The sequence below is a fragment of the Mercenaria mercenaria genome, chromosome 2 (genome assembly GCF_021730395.1).
Source record: "Mercenaria mercenaria strain notata chromosome 2, MADL_Memer_1, whole genome shotgun sequence".
Classification (NCBI taxonomy): Eukaryota; Metazoa; Mollusca; class Bivalvia; order Venerida; family Veneridae; genus Mercenaria; species Mercenaria mercenaria.
In genome coordinates this window covers 112,176,916-112,198,927 of record NC_069362.1, presented here as the reverse complement: position 1 = coordinate 112,198,927, position 22,012 = coordinate 112,176,916, and the positions used below count along the sequence as shown (strand labels likewise).

The 22,012-nt window shown below is 33.1% G+C and overlaps 1 protein-coding gene and 2 long non-coding RNA genes across 5 annotated transcripts in view; all 3 read left to right on the top strand.

Annotated features, from left to right (window-relative positions):
* Positions 1–22,012, top strand: part of LOC123564966 (organic cation/carnitine transporter 2-like) — a 178,958-nt gene that overhangs the window by 9,788 nt on the left and 147,158 nt on the right. Inside the window, exons 8-9 of one of the 3 annotated variants that reach the window (XM_053537584.1) lie at positions 79–196; positions 827–939. In XM_053537584.1, coding sequence (XP_053393559.1) covers positions 79–196; positions 827–939 — 231 coding nt within the window. The remainder of the gene's footprint in view (positions 1–78; positions 197–826; positions 940–22,012) is intronic. The other 2 variants (XR_008370008.1, XM_053537585.1) reach the window with 2 other exon arrangements.
* On the top strand, positions 2,777–6,240 carry LOC123528209 (uncharacterized). Its single transcript, XR_008370009.1, has 4 exons — positions 2,777–2,801; positions 3,255–3,345; positions 4,333–4,452; positions 4,898–6,240. It is a non-coding gene; the product is annotated as an uncharacterized LOC123528209 (long non-coding RNA).
* LOC128555366 (uncharacterized) lies at positions 16,651–19,517 on the top strand. The gene is made up of 2 exons (XR_008370013.1): positions 16,651–16,949; positions 17,435–19,517. It is a non-coding gene; the product is annotated as an uncharacterized LOC128555366 (long non-coding RNA).

The following is a 22,012-nucleotide window of genomic DNA, read 5'->3' as shown; positions in this document are numbered from 1 at the left end:
ATGCTTGGAACTTCTATGTCTGTTATTTTTGATGCTGCGGTTCCCTTTATCTTATATTTGATAAAGAATATATTTTAGACACTCCGCAGCGAGGTGCTGTCACTAATGTATTTGCTTTGGCTTCTAAAATTGGGTTATCATGCGGATGGATTTGCTTGATTGTTTATACAACGGAATTATATCCAACTGTAGTAAGGTATAAATCTGGTATAATAATAATAATAATATTTTCAATTGTCAGCAATGAGGATTAAATAGAATTATATACTTCTGGTGTTATTTTAATGGTTGTGCTCTTTTTTAATTCGTACAATTTTTTATACTGCAGTTTACTTAAGTTAATATGATAACAAAGCAGAGCCCAATCAGATTCCATCATTCTTTTGCATTCAATGGGTTTAACTTTAATTTGTCAATTGTTAGAGCCTGCCCTCTTAGATCAGTAGGAAGAGCGCAGATCTACGGATCGCGGGGTTGTGAGTTCGATCCCCGGGCGTGGAGTTTGTTCTACATGAAAACTTGATAAAAGACATTTTGTGTCTAAAATCATTCGTTCTCCACCTCTGATTCATGTAGGGAAGATTGCAGTAATTTGCAAAGACAAGGTTTGTACTGGTACATTATTCAGGAACAATGGTTAGGTTAACTGCCCGTCGATACACAAACTAAGTACTGTTGAAAAACAGCGTTTAACACGAAACAAATTGTGAACTGTTCATTTATGCTCTAAGACCAGGATAGACTGACATAAAAAGATATATCATCTTATTTTGTATGAAGGTAATAAATACTGTTTAAGCTAGTTGAAAATAAATTTCCCTTTCAGAACAATTGCCTACGGTCTGCACAATACATCAGGAAGAATTGGAGGAATGATTGCTCCCCAAATTGTGTTCTTGGTACGTACAACGGTTTTAACATCACCAAATTTTGACCCTGGTACGTAGAACAGGTTTAAATGTTTAGCTTTGGAAGCTATATATGGTAATTTCATTCCTAATACCGTGTCTACAGCGGCTTAAAATTCTTTTGAAAATTGTGTGCTTGTTAAGTTGTATATTTATTATTTCCGTGGCGGGTATTGTTCTTTGTTTTGATTATTGTCCGCCCAATCTAATCAGAACTTATACTGTTAAATGCATGCAGTCTTATCTACCTTTGTTGTACATTAGTTTGGAGTATTCTAATGTTCACAAGCACAAACATCTACCTAAATATCATTCTTGATGAGTATTTTGCTAAATATCGTTTTTCTTAATTATATTTTGGCGATGTCAAAAACCATTCCATCTGTGTTTTCTATGTTTGTAAACTAATTTTTTAAAGAAAATTTATGATAAAATATAGCTGGAAAATCATTCATGTGATAGTTTATAATTTTGATCCACTAACAGTTTTTCTCAGAAAGTAAGATAATATGCCAGCTAACAGAAATAAACATGGCGGAGTGATGACAATTCAAACATAAATAACTGCCGTAATAGTCTCGTATTCCCCTTTTTATTAAAATCGTTTGAAATAATACAAACGTACCCGTCTTATGTGAGAAACGTAACTTTGCATTACCATGTATTATTGTATTTATTTGCAGAATGATGAAATACACAGCTGATATTTCTAACGGTTTCTGAAGATGACAAGTTACATTGCTGACCTGTTTCGAACAAGAACAAAAATCGTCTCGATGGAACACTTGCTATTGATGACAGTTTTAACCATTGACCAGATAAGCAAATTTGATGTGGGATCACAAGATGCTCGGGCTAATGTTACTTAAGATATAATAAAATGTGGCTCTTAAGTTTTAACTAGCTTTATCCTTTGATTTGCCTGGACTATTTTTCACTCCATTTGAACCAAATTTACGCCTAATTGAAAATCAAGAAACTTCGAACCCAAATTTAGCATACATCATAATTGTGATCGCAAGTGTTAACTAAGTATATTCCTTGTCTAACCGGTCCTAAGTTTGAAATTCATAACCGATAAACTCGAACATAGAAGATGGCCAAGATTAATTTTGACTAAATTCAATAAGATACAGTCATAAATTGGCCCCTAGATGTTTAAACAAGCTTCCTTTGATGTTGACCCAATAGTTGTTTATCCCACTAACCAGTTCAAAGTATAGATCATTAAGTTAATCATTTGACCAAAAAATATGTCATAATACCCTAATTACATCTTTCTGTTACGGCGTTTATACCGAATACTATAATCCAGATTTGAGGGTTTGACAGTTTTAATGCGAAAATGTATAGTGTACATTTTATTTAGACTTTTATGACCCAGATGCCAAAATATTTAAAATTGCTCGTTATTATAAATATGTAGATTATATAATTCCTAACGTACATTATGTAGTTTTTGGTACTGCTGTGCAATTTATGGGACAACGTATTTGTGTTTGAAAACTATTTTATGTAAAGTGATTGAATTCTCAATAATTGAAGGCTTACATTTTTGGTGATACCGTGTTTAAACATGTCGCGACAATGCGAATCAGGTATATGCCGCGTATATAATTTACGCAGGCTCTGCGCCCTTTTGAAATTATTTCGTAGAGTATAATCTCTTCCTGTTGTATTACACATTAAACCATGGTTATGCTATGTATTATGTCTTAAAACATTTACAAACCTATTAATCTTACACAAATAATGACTTGACAATATCATTTAGTACTGCTATGTAAACGTCCAATTATGTATTGATTTTCGTTCCTATATTAAATTTATACAAACGTACTGATATTTGCCACTTAAATCATACAACACTTTGGCGCTGAAGTGAATAAATCGGTAAGTTTAAAACTACAATAAATTTTACCTTTTTATTTAAAAAGACAGTTTAGTTTTGAATATGTAACACACTTACATTATTGTGTATTATACAAGATAAATATATGGTTTTATTAGGCTTCGTTGTATTAAAACACAATTTTTATACACGTCTTCTTCATGGAATTATTGAAGTATAACTTGTAATGTCATAATGGAAAATTTGGCTTAACCAGTGAAAAGAAATGACAGATCAAATATTTGTGCACTTGTGAAGACCAGATCTGACTTTTTTTACTCATGACTACATAACTCGTGCGAACATTATATTAAATATATCTTATTCAAAGAAACATTTACATTTGCATACTGTTTGCTACTTCAAATACATTCTTGTGAAATACTGATGTATGTTTGCGCAAATATAAGTATATTTAGTACGTCGGTTGTGAAATATGTTTTCACCCTTTTTAGCGAGGAAAGATGAAAGTGTTTCTACATTACGGACCCTTTCAGGGATGAAATGGCGCTGCCCGCGCGGAGCAAGCTGTGCTTCCATTGATTCGTAAGTTATAAAATTTATTCTCAATTAATATTATTTTTTACTCTAATATATTAAGGTTTCAAACTTTAATCTTGTCTTTTGACAGTTCCTGTGATACGCAGGCTCCATAACCTCAGATCCCTTTCCTAAATTCCAGTTTGTTTAGTTCTGTCCATTGTTTTATCGTTTTGGGCAAACCCTTTACTTTATCTGGGGACCAAACGCCGCTCTTCATGGAATTACACGCCTCGACACGTGTATCATTGAAGGTTCCATGTTCACCGCCGTTTGAATACATCTGCGGATGTCTCTAAATTGCTTTTCGTACTTTTAGCATGTGTAAATGTTGAGTTCTGCTCAGCGCGGGGCTAGAGGGCGTTGACGGTAGCACGCATTTCCACTACCGTCCATGAACAAGCTTAATCAAACCGAGCCTGCAACATTTTCGTTTTTGTCGTGTTGAGCGGCCTGTGAAGTTTTCACTTTTCTCTATTCTAGACTTTTACCATGATTATCATATGTCTGTAGCACTTATAAAATTCAATACATTTCTATTACCATGTTACCATGACTTTTACCTTTCAAATCGACATCATTTAACTGCACAATGTGCTACATCAATATGTTAAAATGTTTTATGATAATCAACCGATTTATACTACCGGTTTTAATAAGACGGTGTTATAAGTCGGCTTATTTTGTCATTTAGCCGGATTTCCGTAAATCCTGAACTTGTCCATTTCATATTTTGACACATAAGCTAGTTACCACCGTCATAACATTGGCTGCCGTTGTTTAACCTGTAATAGCAGTTAAATATATATTATTTAAATTTACACTTATTCAAACTAAAGAGTTATTACACGTTTACAATACATATTCATAATACATTTTTAATACATCAAGGTAAGTCTAAATGAAATATGATGTAATTATTGTTATGTAAAGTCATTCAGAGACACAAGTTTTACCCTAGATGTATCTAAATGCGTAAAATAACTAATGTAGGTGGTCTAAAGGCTGCTGGAGTTGATGTGGCACCTATGCAAGGCAAGAGGCGCTATGCTTGCGAGCTGGTCATGGACAAGAAAGTTGTTTGGAAATGTACCACTGAAGAACTACTTGCATGTATGTGTCAGCATTATTTATTTTATTTCCACAATTATTGTCAAGCAAAGTACTCGTGACTTTTACATGAAGAAACCTTTACGTGATGAGAATTAATAGATATTTCAGACATTGAAAATAAGAAGCATTAATAAGTTGATACTTATTTGGGCAGCTCTTACTTGTCCATGGTTAGTTTAAACAATATCTTATTCAACAAAAATGCATGTGATTACAATACATTTCACAAAAGCAAAGGATCGAGTAGTAAAGTTATATGCATTTTAGAACCTCTTTCCCTAGTTAACAACCCATACAGCCATTTCATTGATTATATATTGAGATATATTGATAAATATATTAAATAAATCAAATTACAGATTTGCTAAGATTTCTAAATATATTAAACATTTGATAAATATTATTAAAATAGGTTAAAGATAAAAAATAACTTCATATTTTTCAGTGGCTGAAAAGGGATCTTCACTCGTCAGCGAAGCCATAAAAGCCTGTAAATCTGAGTAGAAACTGCAACCCTTCTTACAGACAATATGTTGACATTCCCTGAACTTTGCAGTTTCATTTGATATACATCGTGGACTTCCTACATTTTACATTCAGAAGCTTACAGTACTAAAGAACCTTAAATTCCTTAAGGTGTACCATACTATGTATCTTTCGGTACAATTCCATTGTACAGTTGAAACTTGGTATCGTTACCTTAGTGCAAAAAGTGTATAAGTCCTTCTTTAAATCAATGCATTTATCCATTTCTTGCATTGAGGTGACGGTACATCGAAGTCTACGGGAACGAGCGCTTTACTTCGAAATATAACATTCGACCTAAAATGTTTTCTCGGGACGGGACTGGGAAATGTCTTAGAGATAGCCGGAATTTTTAACTGTTGAAGTCAAATCATCATCTAGACTACACTAGGCATGTATAATGGTTATTTCCTTTTTAATATCTATCGTTTATAGACAAAGTAAATGTATTGATGATTTATAATGTAGTCTGATCAAATGTACTAAAACACACAAACACGTTATTGTTTGCGTTGAACTTGTTTTAGAATTAACATCTACTGGAAAAGCTGTGAGAAATAAATTGTTTCGTTTGTTTGTTTTGGGTTTAACGCCGTCTTTTAACAGAAAAACAGTTGTATAAATATCTAGTAAAAAGATATTTGAAACCATCTATAGGTTATATGTACCCAATTTAAGCATAGAAATTAGAAATTTACCATGTACATGAAGAAAGAATTGGAATTCAAATAAGTTTCTATTAGAGTTTTAATCCCTTGTTTTATTGAAACATGTTTGTTGTTCTTTTTTGATTGATAAGGAAAAGACTAATTTATGCATCAAAACGATGTTTAAAGAATGGAAAAGGAAGAAATACAAAAAAGAGGATTGTGGTTTGAACCCAAGACGGAAAAATAACTGACACTACTAGTACGGAGTCCTAACCACTTTCGCTAAACTTGGTTCATAAATATGTTTAATGTATTATGTTAATAACAATTCGGGAGTATTCCAGTGATTTTCAATAATGAATGGTATACGTTAAGTGATTCATGTTATAAGTTTTCAGCACATACTTTATTTTTTAGCGAAAATGTAACCAGATCTTCTGTTTCTGTTAATGTCGATTAGTTTAATTACAGTATTTTATGCTAATACATGTATATGATAATGCGTATTATACAATACTGACATCGGACAGAAATGAAGTGGTTGTCTAAAAATGAGGGACAAACACTGAAAACGTCGTAGACTCAGTTTTGTACAGTATGTGTTCATACAATTTCATTTCATATTGTTTCTTCTTTTTGTCCCTGTCCGATGACATAGTATTTAGTGAAACATGTTGTACATGTAATTTCTACGTATCGCTTAGTCCCAGAGTCCAAGACTCTGTTTTGGCTTGTCTTACAAAAGTGGAAACAATACAAACATGTCAAGTGTACTAATTCCAACAATAGGATCAAACTGCTATTAATCACGAGAGTTTCAGAGAAGTTTACGAAGTTTTCTTTAACTTGTATCTCGATACGGCTTTAACGTTTAGGCTTTCGGTCAAGACTGGGTCCCAGTAGTGCCTGTTTTGCCCCCCCTCCCATACCCACTTTGACAATTTTTTATTGTTACAAAATTGTTTTGTAGGTCAAATTGAGTGAGACCACCTCTGTAGGCTACTGGTAGGGCAGTCGCTTCGTACGGGTGCGGATGGTTGTAGGTATGATCCGCTGTCAATATAATGGGACTGGGTGGGGTATGCAGTGATATTCCAGTGAGTTGGGCACTGTGCTCACTGCTATAAACAGACACCGTTGCGTTGGTCTACGGACTGCGGGATCGCGAGTTCGATCCCGGGCGGGGCGTATGTTCTCATGTGGGGAAGTTGGCAGTTATTTGCGGAGAACAGGTTTGTACTGGTACAGAATCCAGGAAGACTGGTTAGGTTAACTGCCCGCCGTTACATGACTGAAATACTGTTGAAAAACGGCGCTAAACCCGCCCCCCCCCCCACCAAAAAAAATATGACTGCAAAAATGTTGAAAAAGACGTTAAACCCGAACACACACAAACTGAGTGAGACTAAAATGTGACTGTCTATGGCAACAGTTCATTTTAGGACTATATATATCACCTTTGCTTAGTCTATTTGGTAATATATATAAGAGTAAAATGGAGCTGAGACACTATTTAAGAAATAATATATGACTGAGCTGGTACATGTATAAAGAAAATTGATGGTCAAAATGGCAGTTTCATAAGTTGTAACAAAACATGTTCTAACGTCGCCGTTTATACTCCCTTTGTTTTAAAATTCTAAAGTTTAAAGTTATTGGGCGTGGATGAGACGGGGGAATCCAAGTGTCTATGGCTAATTACATGATGATGTACCTCTCTTCATATGATTGGCACACTGTGCAGGGTTCTTTCAGGAAGCTGTTTGTTTCACTATATTGGTCAGAAATGCACGCATTTCTGGAGACTCTTGATTGTAATGATGTTCAATTTTGTTAGTATTTACTCAGAAAAAAATTGTGAAAAGATAGATTATTAAGCATAAACGCAACCAAGAAAGATATTTAAACAGCAGACTTGGTTCATGTGAGGTAATGGAATGTACAATGTACCTTTACGCTTTGTCTAACTCGTAACGTAATGATCACTTTTATTTCATTTAAGTCTTACGTTACGTCCAACTCAATCGTCGTTATCATTGGTGACTCCCAAACAAATGTATATTTTAAGCTCAAGAAAAAAAGTTTAAAACCGTTTATTTTGCTATAGGTAATATATATTTATATATTCCGCATAAAACCTTTAGAAAAATAACAGCTGTTAAATATATACCTGTATATACGGCATTTAGCACAGTACAAAGTCGCGCTCGATTCTCCACAAAAGGTTATCCGGTACATTCTAAACAGAACACGGAAATTAAAAGCATATAAGACATGTAGCTAGATCTTTCCGCAAAAATAAGTTTCTGCATGCAATTGCTACCAGGAAGTAATAGTTTTTTACAAAATATAACTGCGCCGATGCACTTTGGTTTCGCTTGAATGCTATTCAATAACTGCTATCTGACACGGGTATATGTCATTGCATATATGGTTATTGCAGTTTCTTGTCGCAGGTAAATATAATATATACGGACCTTCCTAGTGCAATACAAAAGAGGAAGAATGTTGTATAATTTTGAAATAAATCTTTATTAAGTGTTCACATATTACACAATTTTTTTTTTATTGTTAGTCGTATAAAATTTCCTACTGGTACTCTGTAGCAGCTAATTGTAAGACTCAAAACAAAACAAAACCACAGACACTTGGGGTTCGGACCCCCACATACCCCATTCTCCTCCGCCCCTGGTTAAGTTTAACCAATATTTTTTAGCATTTTACCATGTATTGAGCATAGGTGACGATCATAAAACGCATTTATAACATTTCAGCGTGTTTTTTAAAGAAAAGTATTTTACCATCAATGCTCTCAATATTACAAGATATGAAACATCACACGAACACTAGGGAAACAATAGTCAGTTAAACTTTTAAATGAACCCCTACCAATGAATCACTGGTATCAATCGTCAGATCTGTTACCATTCTGTCAAATGACACCGGTCTTGACAACTGTCATTTGTATTCCAACGAGAAATCAATAAATAATATAAATCAATCAATCTAAATTCTATGGGACACTTCCTTGCGAATTGATCCCTGCTTTGAACTGCGCATATCGTTGCCGGATACCAAAAATTGATACCGTTTCGACTACATTATACCGGATTATCGCTTCAGCACGTGTTACACGAGGTTTGTTTACATAAAGAAGTGATGATCTGGTTTAACACAGCCGTAAGAGTATCAGTTTTGGTACCCGGTTTATTACATGCACTACAAAAAGCGAGGGTCCATCGCAAGCAAGTGTTCCCATTGTTCGTGTGATGTTTCATATCTTGTAATATTGAGAGCATTGATGGTAAAAATACATTTTTTAAAAACACGCTGAAATGTTACAAATTGCGTTTTTTGATCGTCACCTATGCTCAATACATGGCAAAATGCTAAAAAATATTGGCTAAACCTAACCAGGGGTGGAGGAGAATGGGGTTTGTGGAGGTCTGAACCCCAAGTGTCTGTGAACAAAACAAACAAACAAAAAAAGCAAGACAAGTCATGATTTATCAAAATATTAATTAAATGTCTTAAAGATATCATGGTGTAATAGCCATATTTCATTTCTGGTAACTGGATGGTAATATTTAAATGAAATTTGGTCACTTTAAAGACATTCAAAATTAAAAACGTTTCACTGAGAAATTTTTCAAATTTTATCAGTTTTTGAAGTTAACATTGATGACTATAGGAAATATATAATTTCTTTGATTATGAGAATCTGAACTCGAGTTTCGAGAACTGTTTGCGATAGAAATCTGCATTATATGATTCGAATACAGATATCAAAAAGAAATTTAAAATTTCCCGTAGGGAAAAGTAGAATTTTTTTCTAGTTTTCAGGGGAGATAACTCATGAAAAAATATCAGGGGAGGTAATCTAAAGGAAATTTTTGAGAACTTCTGTCACTATATAACTTGTCAATATGCACCTTATTTCTATCGTTTGGCATTTTTAAAGCTTACATTATCAAGTTGTATGTACGCTTTTGGTGAAATTGAGGCCTAATAAGGGTAGTCTACCTTAAAGGTCCAGATTCATTAGTATATATAAGTTTCCCCCGTAGACAACACACATTTATCTGCTTCTTATCATCAATTATGTTACAGGAGCTAATTAGAGAGCAATTAGTACAACATGGTTCCCATCAAGACCATTGAAAGAAATTAACTTTCCCTCTGTAATGTTGAATAATAATAATAATAATAATAATAATAATAATAATTATTATTATTATTATTATTGCAAATAACAACAATAAAGTATATAGTACTAATATTAACAATAATAATAATACTAATAACAAGAGGGCCATGAAGGCCCAGTATCGCTCACCTGACCTATAGACCTAAAGATCATCAAGATAGCTTTATTAAGATATGGTCATAAATGTGGCCTCTAAAGTGTTAACTAATTTTTCCCTTGATTTGACCTGGTTATCTAGTTTCTGACCCCATATGACCCAAATTCGAACTTGACCTAAAGATCATCAAGATTAACATGCTGACTAAGTTTCAAGAAGATACAGTCTTAAATGCGGCCTCTAGAATGTTAACAAGCTTTTCCTTTGATTTGACCCGGTGACCTAGTTTATGACCCCACATAATCCAATTTCAAACTTTACCTAAAGATGACCAAGATTAACATGCTGACTAAGTTTCATGAAGATACATTCATAAATGCGGTCTCTTGAATGTGAACAAGCTTTTCTTTTGATTTGACCTAGTTTTTAAACTCATCTGACCCAGATTAAAGCATAATTTATAGATCATCAAGATTAACATTCTGGCTAAGTTTCATTAAGATATGGTCACAAATGTGGCCTCTACAGTGTTAACTAGCTTTTCCTTTGATTTGACCTGGTGACCTAGTTTTTCACTCCATTTGACCCAGATTTAAGCGTGACCTAAAGATTATCAAGATTAACATTCTGACCAAGTTTCATGGCGATACAGTCATAAATGTGACCTCCAGAGTGTTAACTAGATTTTCCTTTGTTCTAACCTGGTGACCTAGTTTGTAATTTCATATGACCCAGATTTAAACTCGACCTAAAGATGGCCAAGATTAACATTTTGACTAAATTCCATGAAGATACAGTCATAAATGTGGCCCCTAGGATGTTAACAAGCTTTTCCTTTGATTTGACCCGGTTACCTAGTTTTTGATCCCACCTGACCCAGATTCAAACATGACCTATAGATCATCAAGTTTAACATTCTGACCAAGTTTCATTAAGATATGGTCATAAGTGTGTCCTCTAGAGTGTTAACAAGCTTTTCCTTTGATTTAACCTGGTGACCTAGTTTTTAACCCGAGATAACCCAATATCAAACTCGTCCAAGATTTTATTGAGGGTAACATTCTGACCAAGTTTCATTAAGATTCGACCAAAATTGTGATCTCTAGGTTGTTAACAAGCTTTTCCCTCGATTTGACCTGGTGACTTAGTTTTTGACCCCAGATGACCCAATATCAAACTCGTCGAAGATTTTTATGAGGGTAACATTCTGACTAATTTATATTAAGATTAGGCCATAACTGTGAACTCTAGGGTGTTAACAGTCAAATTGTTGACGACGGACGACGGACGGACGAATGACGACGTACGACGGACGACGGACACAGGGCGATCATAAAAGCTCACCTTGAGCACTTCATGCTCAGGTGAGCTAAAAATAAAACACAGGTATAAACTCAATGATTTCTTTCTGCTGACAAACAATATCTTCCAGTATCTTAATTATAATTAAAAAGGTCATACCACTGAAAGTGATCCTTCCATGATACAATGTATTTATTTAGAAAACTTACATAAAGGATGGGAAAATGATTTTTTCATATATAATGCGATCTTCATTATTAAAATATAATATGACTGAATAAAATCAAATTATTGTGTTCCATTTATACTGAATTTTCAATTTCATTAATAAATTGCGTTAAATGTACTTTTTTATGCTTTACTTTATAACACTGAAATGTACATTCGGTATTCAATCTTAAAATATTCGGCAAGCATTAAAACAAAACTTTAAGATGAGACAATGTTACATCTTTCTAAAATTGTGCACATCTCCAGACAAAACTTAAAAACAACAAACTTGTTTTATTCCAAAGACATGAAGAAATTTGAAATTTGTAACATATTCCTAAATAAGTTTCTTATTATTATGTTTGATCAACAAATATTTTTCTTTTCATTATAAAAATGCCAAAAAGGGTTTACTTTTGAAGTTATCAAATATTTATTAAATAAAATAGACTGTTACTGATACATTTTTAAAGTAGATTGACTTTCCAATAAATAATGACCCTTGTTTATTGGAACCATACTGTAAGTCATTAGCCTCAACTGTGCTAATGAAGACAGAAATAGTATTAAAATAATTTTGCAAGACAAAAGATAAAATTTATTTACATAAATTCATAGATACATTGTTGATAAACCTGACAATTAGACAAGTACATACAAAAGATAACAAACATAAAAGTTAACATGGCATACAATTTTGCGACATTTAAACAAAGAATACACAATTAAAAGTGGCAAAAATTAGTACATGAATCATAACATTGTCATTTTACAGGCATTTTACTTGTATTATTTTGTTTTGAAACATGATAGTACACAAAGTAGAAATGATAACTATATTCTTTTACAACTTAAGGCACTGTCACGATTGGATATAATAGAAGATTATATAAAGTTTTGTCATTTAAATGCATTAGGGATTTTCAAATGTCGCATCCGCTTAAAATCAAACACATAATTATGCTCGTATAATTTAAAAACGTTATACGCAGCTTAAATAAAATGCCTTTCACAAAAATAGACTCTATGAACAATAAAAAGTCAAATCAAGAATCTAACCAAAGTGTAATTTTTGTAAATAGTAAAAGGTATTAAAGTTGAAGAAGAAGAGTAGAATATGACATTTTATGGCACTTTTCATATATTTTTCCAACCTTCTGTGATGCCAAAGATTCTGCGATGTCAGATGTATGTAGAAAGAAATATCTGTCCAGTTTTATTATTTCTATTTTCTCCACAATTATTTAAATTATCACAAATATATATTTATCACAAAACAAATAGTCGACATTTGAAGACTGGTTATCCATTCAATATAATTAGATAAAAATATTAGTGTCACATGTAACAGTTGGCCAAACTAACTAAGAAATTAAATATTAATTTAAAAGTATATCGCACTTGTTCTATGGATGTTCACTAAGTCTAACTAATTGTCCTTCTTTCTTTTTTACCAGAATGCTGCCTTATTTCTTGTCGTTTCAATTTATGATTTTCATCCAATGAATTCTCAGATCATTATCATGACAAACAGTACATGTGATTTATGCAAATTATTCTTGTACGACCATTCTTTAGATCTTATTAGAAATAAGATAGTGAAAGAAGTGGCAAACAATGGAACAAAGACCTTGTTAAAAGATTTTCTATATACTTTGTTATCTTGCCAACAAATATTATTGAATAAGATTTTAAACTTAGCAACTTGAAAATGTCCATACGTAAGTTAGATCAACAAAAGCATGACAATTGTATACGCACGATATCAAAGTAAATAAGCTACACTCACAGTGTGCACCTTAACCGACGATGTAGCGCTAAGAGTATTCAATAGTTATGTAAATCTAAAACACACATTGCCTCTTTTCAAATTGACAACCTATAGCAGGCACAGTGTTTTTCAAATTCAAGGTACATTATCAAAACTTCTTTGAAACATTAAAGCGGCTAACCCACACATTGTGAATTGTGATTTTTAAAATAATTTATCACCGAAAGGCAAAATGCCGCCACTATTTCATATATCTACATGACACTTAATGGTTGATAAGTTTCTAGTTTCCAGATTTACGGGAACATTCGAGTTTTCATAGTTTTTCTCACGCATTTTTATAAACCATTACAACGCTTTATTTCGTAAACATTGATATAAATATAGAACGAGACGCGAAAATATTTTATGACACTTGCATGACGTGGGAAGCAGACCATATACTGTATTTATAATAGAGATGATACGTATCTATAGGTATCGCACAGTATTGTGTCGTTTTTAATTTAAAAAAAAAACAATCAGTAGATCTAGCACTCTCGTTTAAAGTAAAGATATACGCTGGATATCAATAGTTGGCTTGACGGCGCAGTAGGTTGAGTGGATGGATACATATTCATTTGATAGTGATAGTTTTGACGGTTCGAACCTTGCATTCGACCGACATTTATTTTGCATTACATACTTTGCGTAAATTTGTTTTTTTTTCCTGGTTTCGAATTCATTGTTTTGTTTCCTATTAGTATTTTCGTATAACTCAGTCGACACTGAAATTATGACCGGGCAATGCTTTTATTATCCCCCCGCCAAAGGCGAAGGGGATATTAGAAATGCTCTCCGTCCGTGCGTCCGTCCGTCCGTGTGTCCGCAACGATCTTTGTCCGGAGCATAACTCCAAAAGTACTGGAGGGATTTTCTTCAAACTTCATACACTGATTACATTGGGAGGAAGTGCAATATGCAAGAACAATAACTCTACCTTGCCTATTTCTTGAGTAATTACCCTTTATCATATTTTCTTAAAATTTTTTGTCCGGAGCATAACTCCAAAAGTACTGGAGGGATTTTCTTCAAACTTCATACACTGATAGAACACATTGGGAGGAAGTGCAGTATGCAAGAACAATAACTCTACCTTGCCTACTTTTTGAGTTATTCCCCTTTATCATATTTTCTTAAAACATTTTGTCCGGAGCATAACCCCAAAAGTACTGGAGGGATTTTCTTCAAACTTCATACACTGATAGAACTAATTGGGAGGAAGTGCAGTGTGCAAGAACAATAACTCTACCTTGCCTATTTTTTGAGTTATTCCCCTTTATCATATTTTCTTAAAAAAATTTGTCCGGAGCATATCTTCTTCATGCATGGAGGGATTTTGATATATCTTGGCACAAATGTTTACCACCATGAGGCGGAGTGTCATGCGCAAGAACCAGGTCCCTAGGTCGAAGGTCAAGGTCACACTTAGAGGTCAAAGGATACAAGAATAAAAACCTTGTCCAGAGCATTTTTTCTTCATGCATAGAGGGATTCTGATATAACTTGGCACAAATGTTCACCACCACGAGACGGAGTGTCATGCGCAAGATCCAGGTCACTAGGTCTAAGGTCAAGGTCACACTTAGAGGCCAAAGGTCAGATACAAGAATGACTTTGTCCGAAGCATTTCTTCTTCATGCATGGAGGGATTTTGATGTAACTTGGCACAATTATACACCATCATGAGACGAAGTGTCATGCGCAGTTCCCTTCTTTAGAATTACTTCCCTTTATTGTTACTTTAAATAGCTTTTATTGTAACTTTTTCATTACTAGTTGTAGGGAAAAATCGAGACCACTTTTCTGTAGTACAACAAGCGTGCTAAATCCAATTTTGAGGTGTATTTTGACCAATCTCTACCTGATAAAGATTTTTGTGTGGACTTGCAATTTTTTTTTTTTTTTTTTTTTTTTTTTTTTTTTTTTAAGATTAACTTCCCTTAGTTGTTACTATAAATAACTTATATTGTAACATTTTTATAATTGACCCTAGGGAAAAAAGAAGACCACTTTTCTGTGGTACAACATAAATGTTACTCTCCAATTTTAGGTGTATTTTATTATATATAAGGTATCTCTACCTGGTAAGGAGTTTTTTTGTGGACTTTAAAAAACAAAAGACTTACAATGATTACTAAACAACCACAAAATTAACATTCCATTTGCAAATACAGCTGCTAGAGTAAAGAAATTTGCTTTGACCGGCATATATTGTGACATTCTGGCACTCTTGTTCCCTGTTAGTTTTCCATTCCTTCTTTTTACAGTAGCCATATAGAAAAACATCATAGCTATACTGTTCATGAAAATTAATAAAATTTAGCAGTAAACCACCTCACTACTGACTTATTCTTTCTTCCACATCTTAAAACCTCTGATGCGGACCACAACTAAACGGTTCTTTAAAGCTTTCCCCAAAATTAATACTTTCAGACACTAACTTGCCAGGAACTTTAGCCTTCAATTATAATATGCCCGGCGGGGGCATTAGCCATGTCTAACATGGCTCTTGTTAATTTTAAAAGTGATGTGTAAGCTTGCTATAAAATTTATAAAACTAACCCGTACAGGTTAAAAATATCACAGGGAAGCTTTATTACATGTCAATAGTAATATATATAAGTTAGTGAACAAGTTAGAACTAGATTAACTAACTCGTTTTGTTTTTGTTGAATCGTATTGAAGATAAAAAAATTAAATACAGTTTTAAAAACAAAATTTTAACGGGTCTGGGAATCGAACTCCTAACGAAAAATTATACTACGAATTACAGATTGCATCGTAAACGTATTGTCTGCAAGTATTGACCCGGCACTCATTAAACTTCGCCGATAGATTCGGGGATTTTCGTTAGTTTACGCAATATTTGTATCCTGAAAATATCTATATTACTTTAACCTATATAAATAACCAATGGTACGATGGCATGGTGGTAAGGAGTCTGATTTCCATACACGTTACCACGAGTTCAAAAACATCTCAGATCACTTTCTTTAAAAACTTTAGTGCAATTTTATGTTATTGATATTGCTTTTATTCTTTACGCAACATATTTCACAAATTCTGGCCGTTATTCCTTGTAGTATTGATTTTCTTGAAACGTTGTTGACAAGTACTTTGTTTTTTATCTGAGAAACTTTTATAGATTTTTAGTTCATTTTGTTCCACAAAGATTAACTAGACTACACGTGGACCATAAAGTTTAATCAGATAAGTGTGGCAATTTTTCTATATGTAAAGTTTGCAGATAAATTTTGGAAAAAAAGTGGTCAGATGCAAAACTCGAACCAACAACCCCAAGATTAGCAGGTAAACATTTTGTCCGTACAGCTACTTGCACATGCGATATTAGTTAAATTATAAAGAAATATATATGCAATAGTTATATCGCTACATCGCTATTAAGCTTTGGACACCGAGAAATAATTTACGCAAAGATACGGAATACTAGTATTCATGACTTACGGACAATAGTGTACTGCATTGTGTACAGTACGGTAGCGCTTTCATACTGTCGCACTGACCTGTGTACTTTCGCTCGGGGCATTATGTGTAAGAACTGTTTTCAACATGGAGTCGTAAACAAGGAAGTGAAAGTGTGTTTTGCATTTTTAGTTGAATATTCACCATTTTTGTTTCCAGAGTATGATTTATTCTAGTGTATCCATTCTAGTATCATTTGAAATGATGAATGTAAGTTATCTGCAGTTGTGCAAATTGATTCATACATAAACAACAGCATCGTTTACGAAGTTTTAGCTTGTTTACAGTTTACCTGCAAAATTCTACATGTATCTTTCTGTAATGCTTTTTGTTTGTTTGGTTAGGGTTTAACGCCGTTTTTCAACTATATTTCAATCATGTAATGGTGGGCAGTTAACTTAACCAGTGTTTCTGGATTCTGGACCAGTACAAACTTGTTCTCCACAAGTTACTTCCAACTTCCCTACATGAAACAGAGGTGGAGGACTAATGACTTCAGACAGACACAATATTGTTTATCAAATAGTTGCGGAGAACTCATGACCCCTCGATCCAAAGTTTCACACGCTACCTACTGAGCTGTACATGTACATCATTTCATTAAAGGAATGTACAAAAGTATTGAATGCACCAATTTTCAGTATAACAATAAATTGAAATAATGTCAGTCATACATTTTTTAACTTTTTTTGCAGGACTAATTTCCAAAGTATCAATGTAGTTCAATAAGGATAAATGCACAGTCTCGTCAGAACTGGTCCAGACCTAAAAGGCTAAATACCAGATGCACACTTTGTTTTCTTGTATTGTATTCTTGTTTTGTTAATTGATATTTTTTCTATACAAATTTGAATAAACATTTGATAATTAGCACGAGTTTATATGATATCGGAATAGTAAAAATCATATTCAACAAAGATTTCTCAGCTTGCTTTGAAATTTAAAAAATCTCTGAATTTATTTATTTCTTGATGAGGACAGTCGGTGACAGGTAGCTCAATTGGTTAGAGCACCCCAGACATCGAAATACGATGTCATGGGGAGGTCTCAGGTTCGAATCCTGACCTGGCACTTGTCCAACATATAACCTCCAATTATGTCAATTTACACAAATTTTAACACATAAAACTTCAATTCTACATGTACATTTGATCTTATAATATTTTTCATAACACAGCACATTTAGAAAGTGTTTCGAGCATTTTGCCATGGAAAACTTATGACATTGATTTTTTGATTTATTGTTATAAATTTTGTTGCTGAGCATAGTATCCTATTTACTTACTTAGATATAATGTTACTGTTTAGATACATGAAACAGTAGGTGTATACTTAGGTAACATTTAGATTTTTTCAACTGAGAAACAGGCATGTCCCATGCTTTTAAACTGCAGGTCAATAGGCAATACAAACTGGAACATGTTTGTTTTATTTGTACAAACATTTCTGTTGTAATTTTAAGAGTAATCAAACTCATTAGTCTACTTTAGATAAATAATGACCAAGATACTAGCATCAGTATATTACATTTTTGTAAAGGTCATTGTACATAATCCTTGTATACTTCTCAATCTGCTGCATGAGCTGTCAAAAAATTGTAGTGATAATAGAAATAATGGAATCTTTTGAAACTAAGTGACATTGTTATTTTTATATCAAAATAAATTATGAATAAATTCAATTTCGGAAGAAAGGGACTTAATTTAAACATATTGCTTTGTGTTTTAAATGGTATGGTTGACATAATATTTACTGAAAGTTTTGGCTGGAAGTTGTAAAAAAGATGAAGAGAATTTTTGGTCAAATATTGGAAATTGAACATACTTTCTGAGAGAAGAAAGAACCAAATATTTTACAATTAGCCTGGGAAATAGAATTCTTGTGTGAAAGACTGTCAAACTAAAACATTGATCAGAATCTAGAAACATTTTAAACATTTTTTATTGACTGTTTATATATACACATCGTTAACATTCTAGTTATTATCTTCATTTAAGTTATGACTGTATTACCCTTTTACTTCTTACTGATCTGATAAAATATTTTAATGTGTGTACCAGTTATAATATTGATAATCATTAGTAATATTACACGACTTCTTACATAAATATCTGGTCCATAGTTTGTGTTTTATGTCATGTATAATATTTGAGAATAATAGTGACTATTAATGTCTAAAGTTGTGTAATATACCATTTATTGAATGGCATGCCGGTCAGTATTCATAACTTTGCCTTATTGTTACTATTGACCAGCAAATACTTCAATCAATAACTATATTGTACTGAAGTTGTCTGTGCTAAGGATTGTATATGTTTACCTGAAGTGTATTTGTTTGATATGTTACCCATGTTTAGTAGACCTGTTAATTAATAAAAAAAATACACTGCAAAATATAGTATGTATGAACTTTAATATATGTACAAATATAACTGTTATTTACTTGCTTTTCACTCATGATAGTGATGTTGAAAACTGAGATCCTGTCAGTTTTACATGGTCCATGACAAGAAGTACTTTTTAGCATTTCCAATTAGGAGTAGCAGAGAAATAACTCTCTCTTTTTAATGTGTTAACATATGTCATATTTTCATCCTGCTTTGTTTTAACTATGTCTTAAATATCTTAATGTATAATCTTAACTTAATATGTTTTAGTTACAGGTTTTTTGTTTTTTTAATTGCTTTATTGTCTTTTGTTTTATAGTCGGAAAATAGCATAATGCTAATGTTATATGTTTATAAGACCGACTCAAAATAAAGTTTCTTGTATCTTGTATCTTAGGTCTGTCAGTGTTGCACCATGGGAAGGATTAGACTATCAGAATTGCAATATGTAAACTTAGAGAAAGTGTTTGGTTATTAACACTTTGAACAGAATATGATATACATGTATATTGACATGGGTGCCAGCTGACTTAAGCACTCTATTTGTGCATCATTTAGACGTTTAGGACATTGATCTTATGATATTTAAGTCTTCCAATCCATGTTTAATATACCATATTGCGTTGCAATACTATAGTATAGGAAAGTGAAAGTAGATTTTCCGTTTTGTCAAAAAATAATTCTGTGACACAAGTTAGAGGACGATAATGGTTTAAAAAGTTTAAGTAATCACAATTACTCATATTTCTTGTAATAACATGCAAAAAATAAGTTAATTCTGAAAATTTCATCTGCTCCGCGGGACTATGTTTTAGTGTATGTACAATTATCCAAAATCGGCTAGTTATCAATTCCTAGTATAGAGGTTAAACGGAATGTGTGACGTCACGCTCTATGTATAGAATGTAGTGTACTGACTTCGTATTATGTTATTGTTTTATTTGGTTACATGTTCAAAACGCCATTACACTATATGATACCTATACTTGTACGCTCTATTGATTATCATGTTCTCACTGTCACCTGATGTTTGCAATGTGTTCGCTGAAGGCCGGGAATTCCGATTTTTATAAACCGGAAAATCCTTATTAGAAATAGTAGACGAATGTTTTCATTTTTGATTTATTAGGAAAGGATTCGACAGAAAAATACATTGTTAGAATATTAAATATGCAACATAAAGGTGAATATAGATAACGTTTGATTTCAAAAATTCTCACAGCACTATGTGTGGGTTAGTCGCTTTAATAATTGGTAATAGTTTGATCGGAATTTTTTAGCTAGTACATTTTACATTTTTGTTTTATTACCCCATTTGTAACATATGACATAACACAGCCATAGTATCAAGAGGACACAGCATTACGTGGCCATTAAGCAAAGCATACATTGACCATTTACAAAGCATACAAACAAATATGGCCAAGACAAAATAAGAATATTTTAACATAAATATTTTATCATAACTATTCAATACATTTCCTACCATGGCATACCTTACACAAATCATTTATAAATAAACATTACATGAGCCGTGCCATGAGAAAACCAACATAGTGGGTTTGCGAACAGCATGGATCCAGACCAGCCTGCGCATCCGCGCAGTCTGGTCAGGATCCATGCTGTTCGCTAACAGTTTCTCCAATTCCAATAGGCTTTAAAAGCGAACAGCATGGAGCCTGACCAGACTGCGCGGATGCGCAGGCTGGTCTGGATCCATGCTGGTCGCACACCCACTATGTTGGTTTCCCATGGCACGGCTCAAATAAACATTATATAATTTATAAGCAGAAATATGTTCCAAGGCTTTTTTTCCTTAATTTAAAAGAAACAAATTTTTGAATAGAAAGCCATGATACATGCCCAAAATATTTCTGACGAATACTTGCATATCTTGGACAACATAGTAAAAGTGATATTCTGATTCAATTGCATTATTGGTACACGTTTTACACAAACGATCTTGTCTACTTATACCTGCAAATCTACCAAACTCTATTTCTAAATTATGTGAACAAACCGTAAATGATGTGATTTGCTTCCTTTATTGATTTGCAGAAATCACGATAACTTTCAAAGCAAACCTGAGTTTTAAATTTACAATAATATTCAAGTTTAGAAACTTTTTTGATCGATGCATTCAAGTCTTGGATATACTGATCCCTTTTTCTTTGTTTAAGCAAAGCAAGATAATTTACATATATGTACACCTGTTCACTACTGAGGTCCGACTCTGCGTAACTAAGTATGGGGGAAATATAAAACCAAACTCTAGGTTGACTTGAAAATGGGCAAATTTTATTCTGCCAAATAACTCAAACATATAGAAACCTAATATGATAATTTTCAGCATATCTAGGCAGAAAATACCGCTACAGAAGAAGCAGGGAGCTATCAGTAACTTGGACGCCCGCTCAGATACATTTGAGTCTAAGTTAACATTATTCCATAGTTCGCTATAACCCAATGTATCAAACAAATGTTTGATTTTATGCGACCATGACATGTTATTTATGCTTTTACTCTAATAGTACACAAATTGGTTCAATCGATTTGCACAGTCGGTGCAGAAACGTGTAATCTGAAACAAAGATTGATACAAAATGTGAAACGGAAACAAAAAAAAATGGTTTGGTTAATTCAGTCCACGAGAGTAAATGAAATGCGCAACACACATCACGGCCCAATAAGCGGAATTGGCTTAAGCGGAAATCTACAATATAGAGGATACTACATGAGTGTCTTTTCATATTGCGTTTCATTTATTAAACGAGTTGAAAAAAATAATATAATGCGAGGTTCTGCTGAGCATGTCATCAGTCTTATTCAAATCGTTTAATTTGAAGAGACACAAATGCAATATTCTTTTTATCACATGTAAGCGTT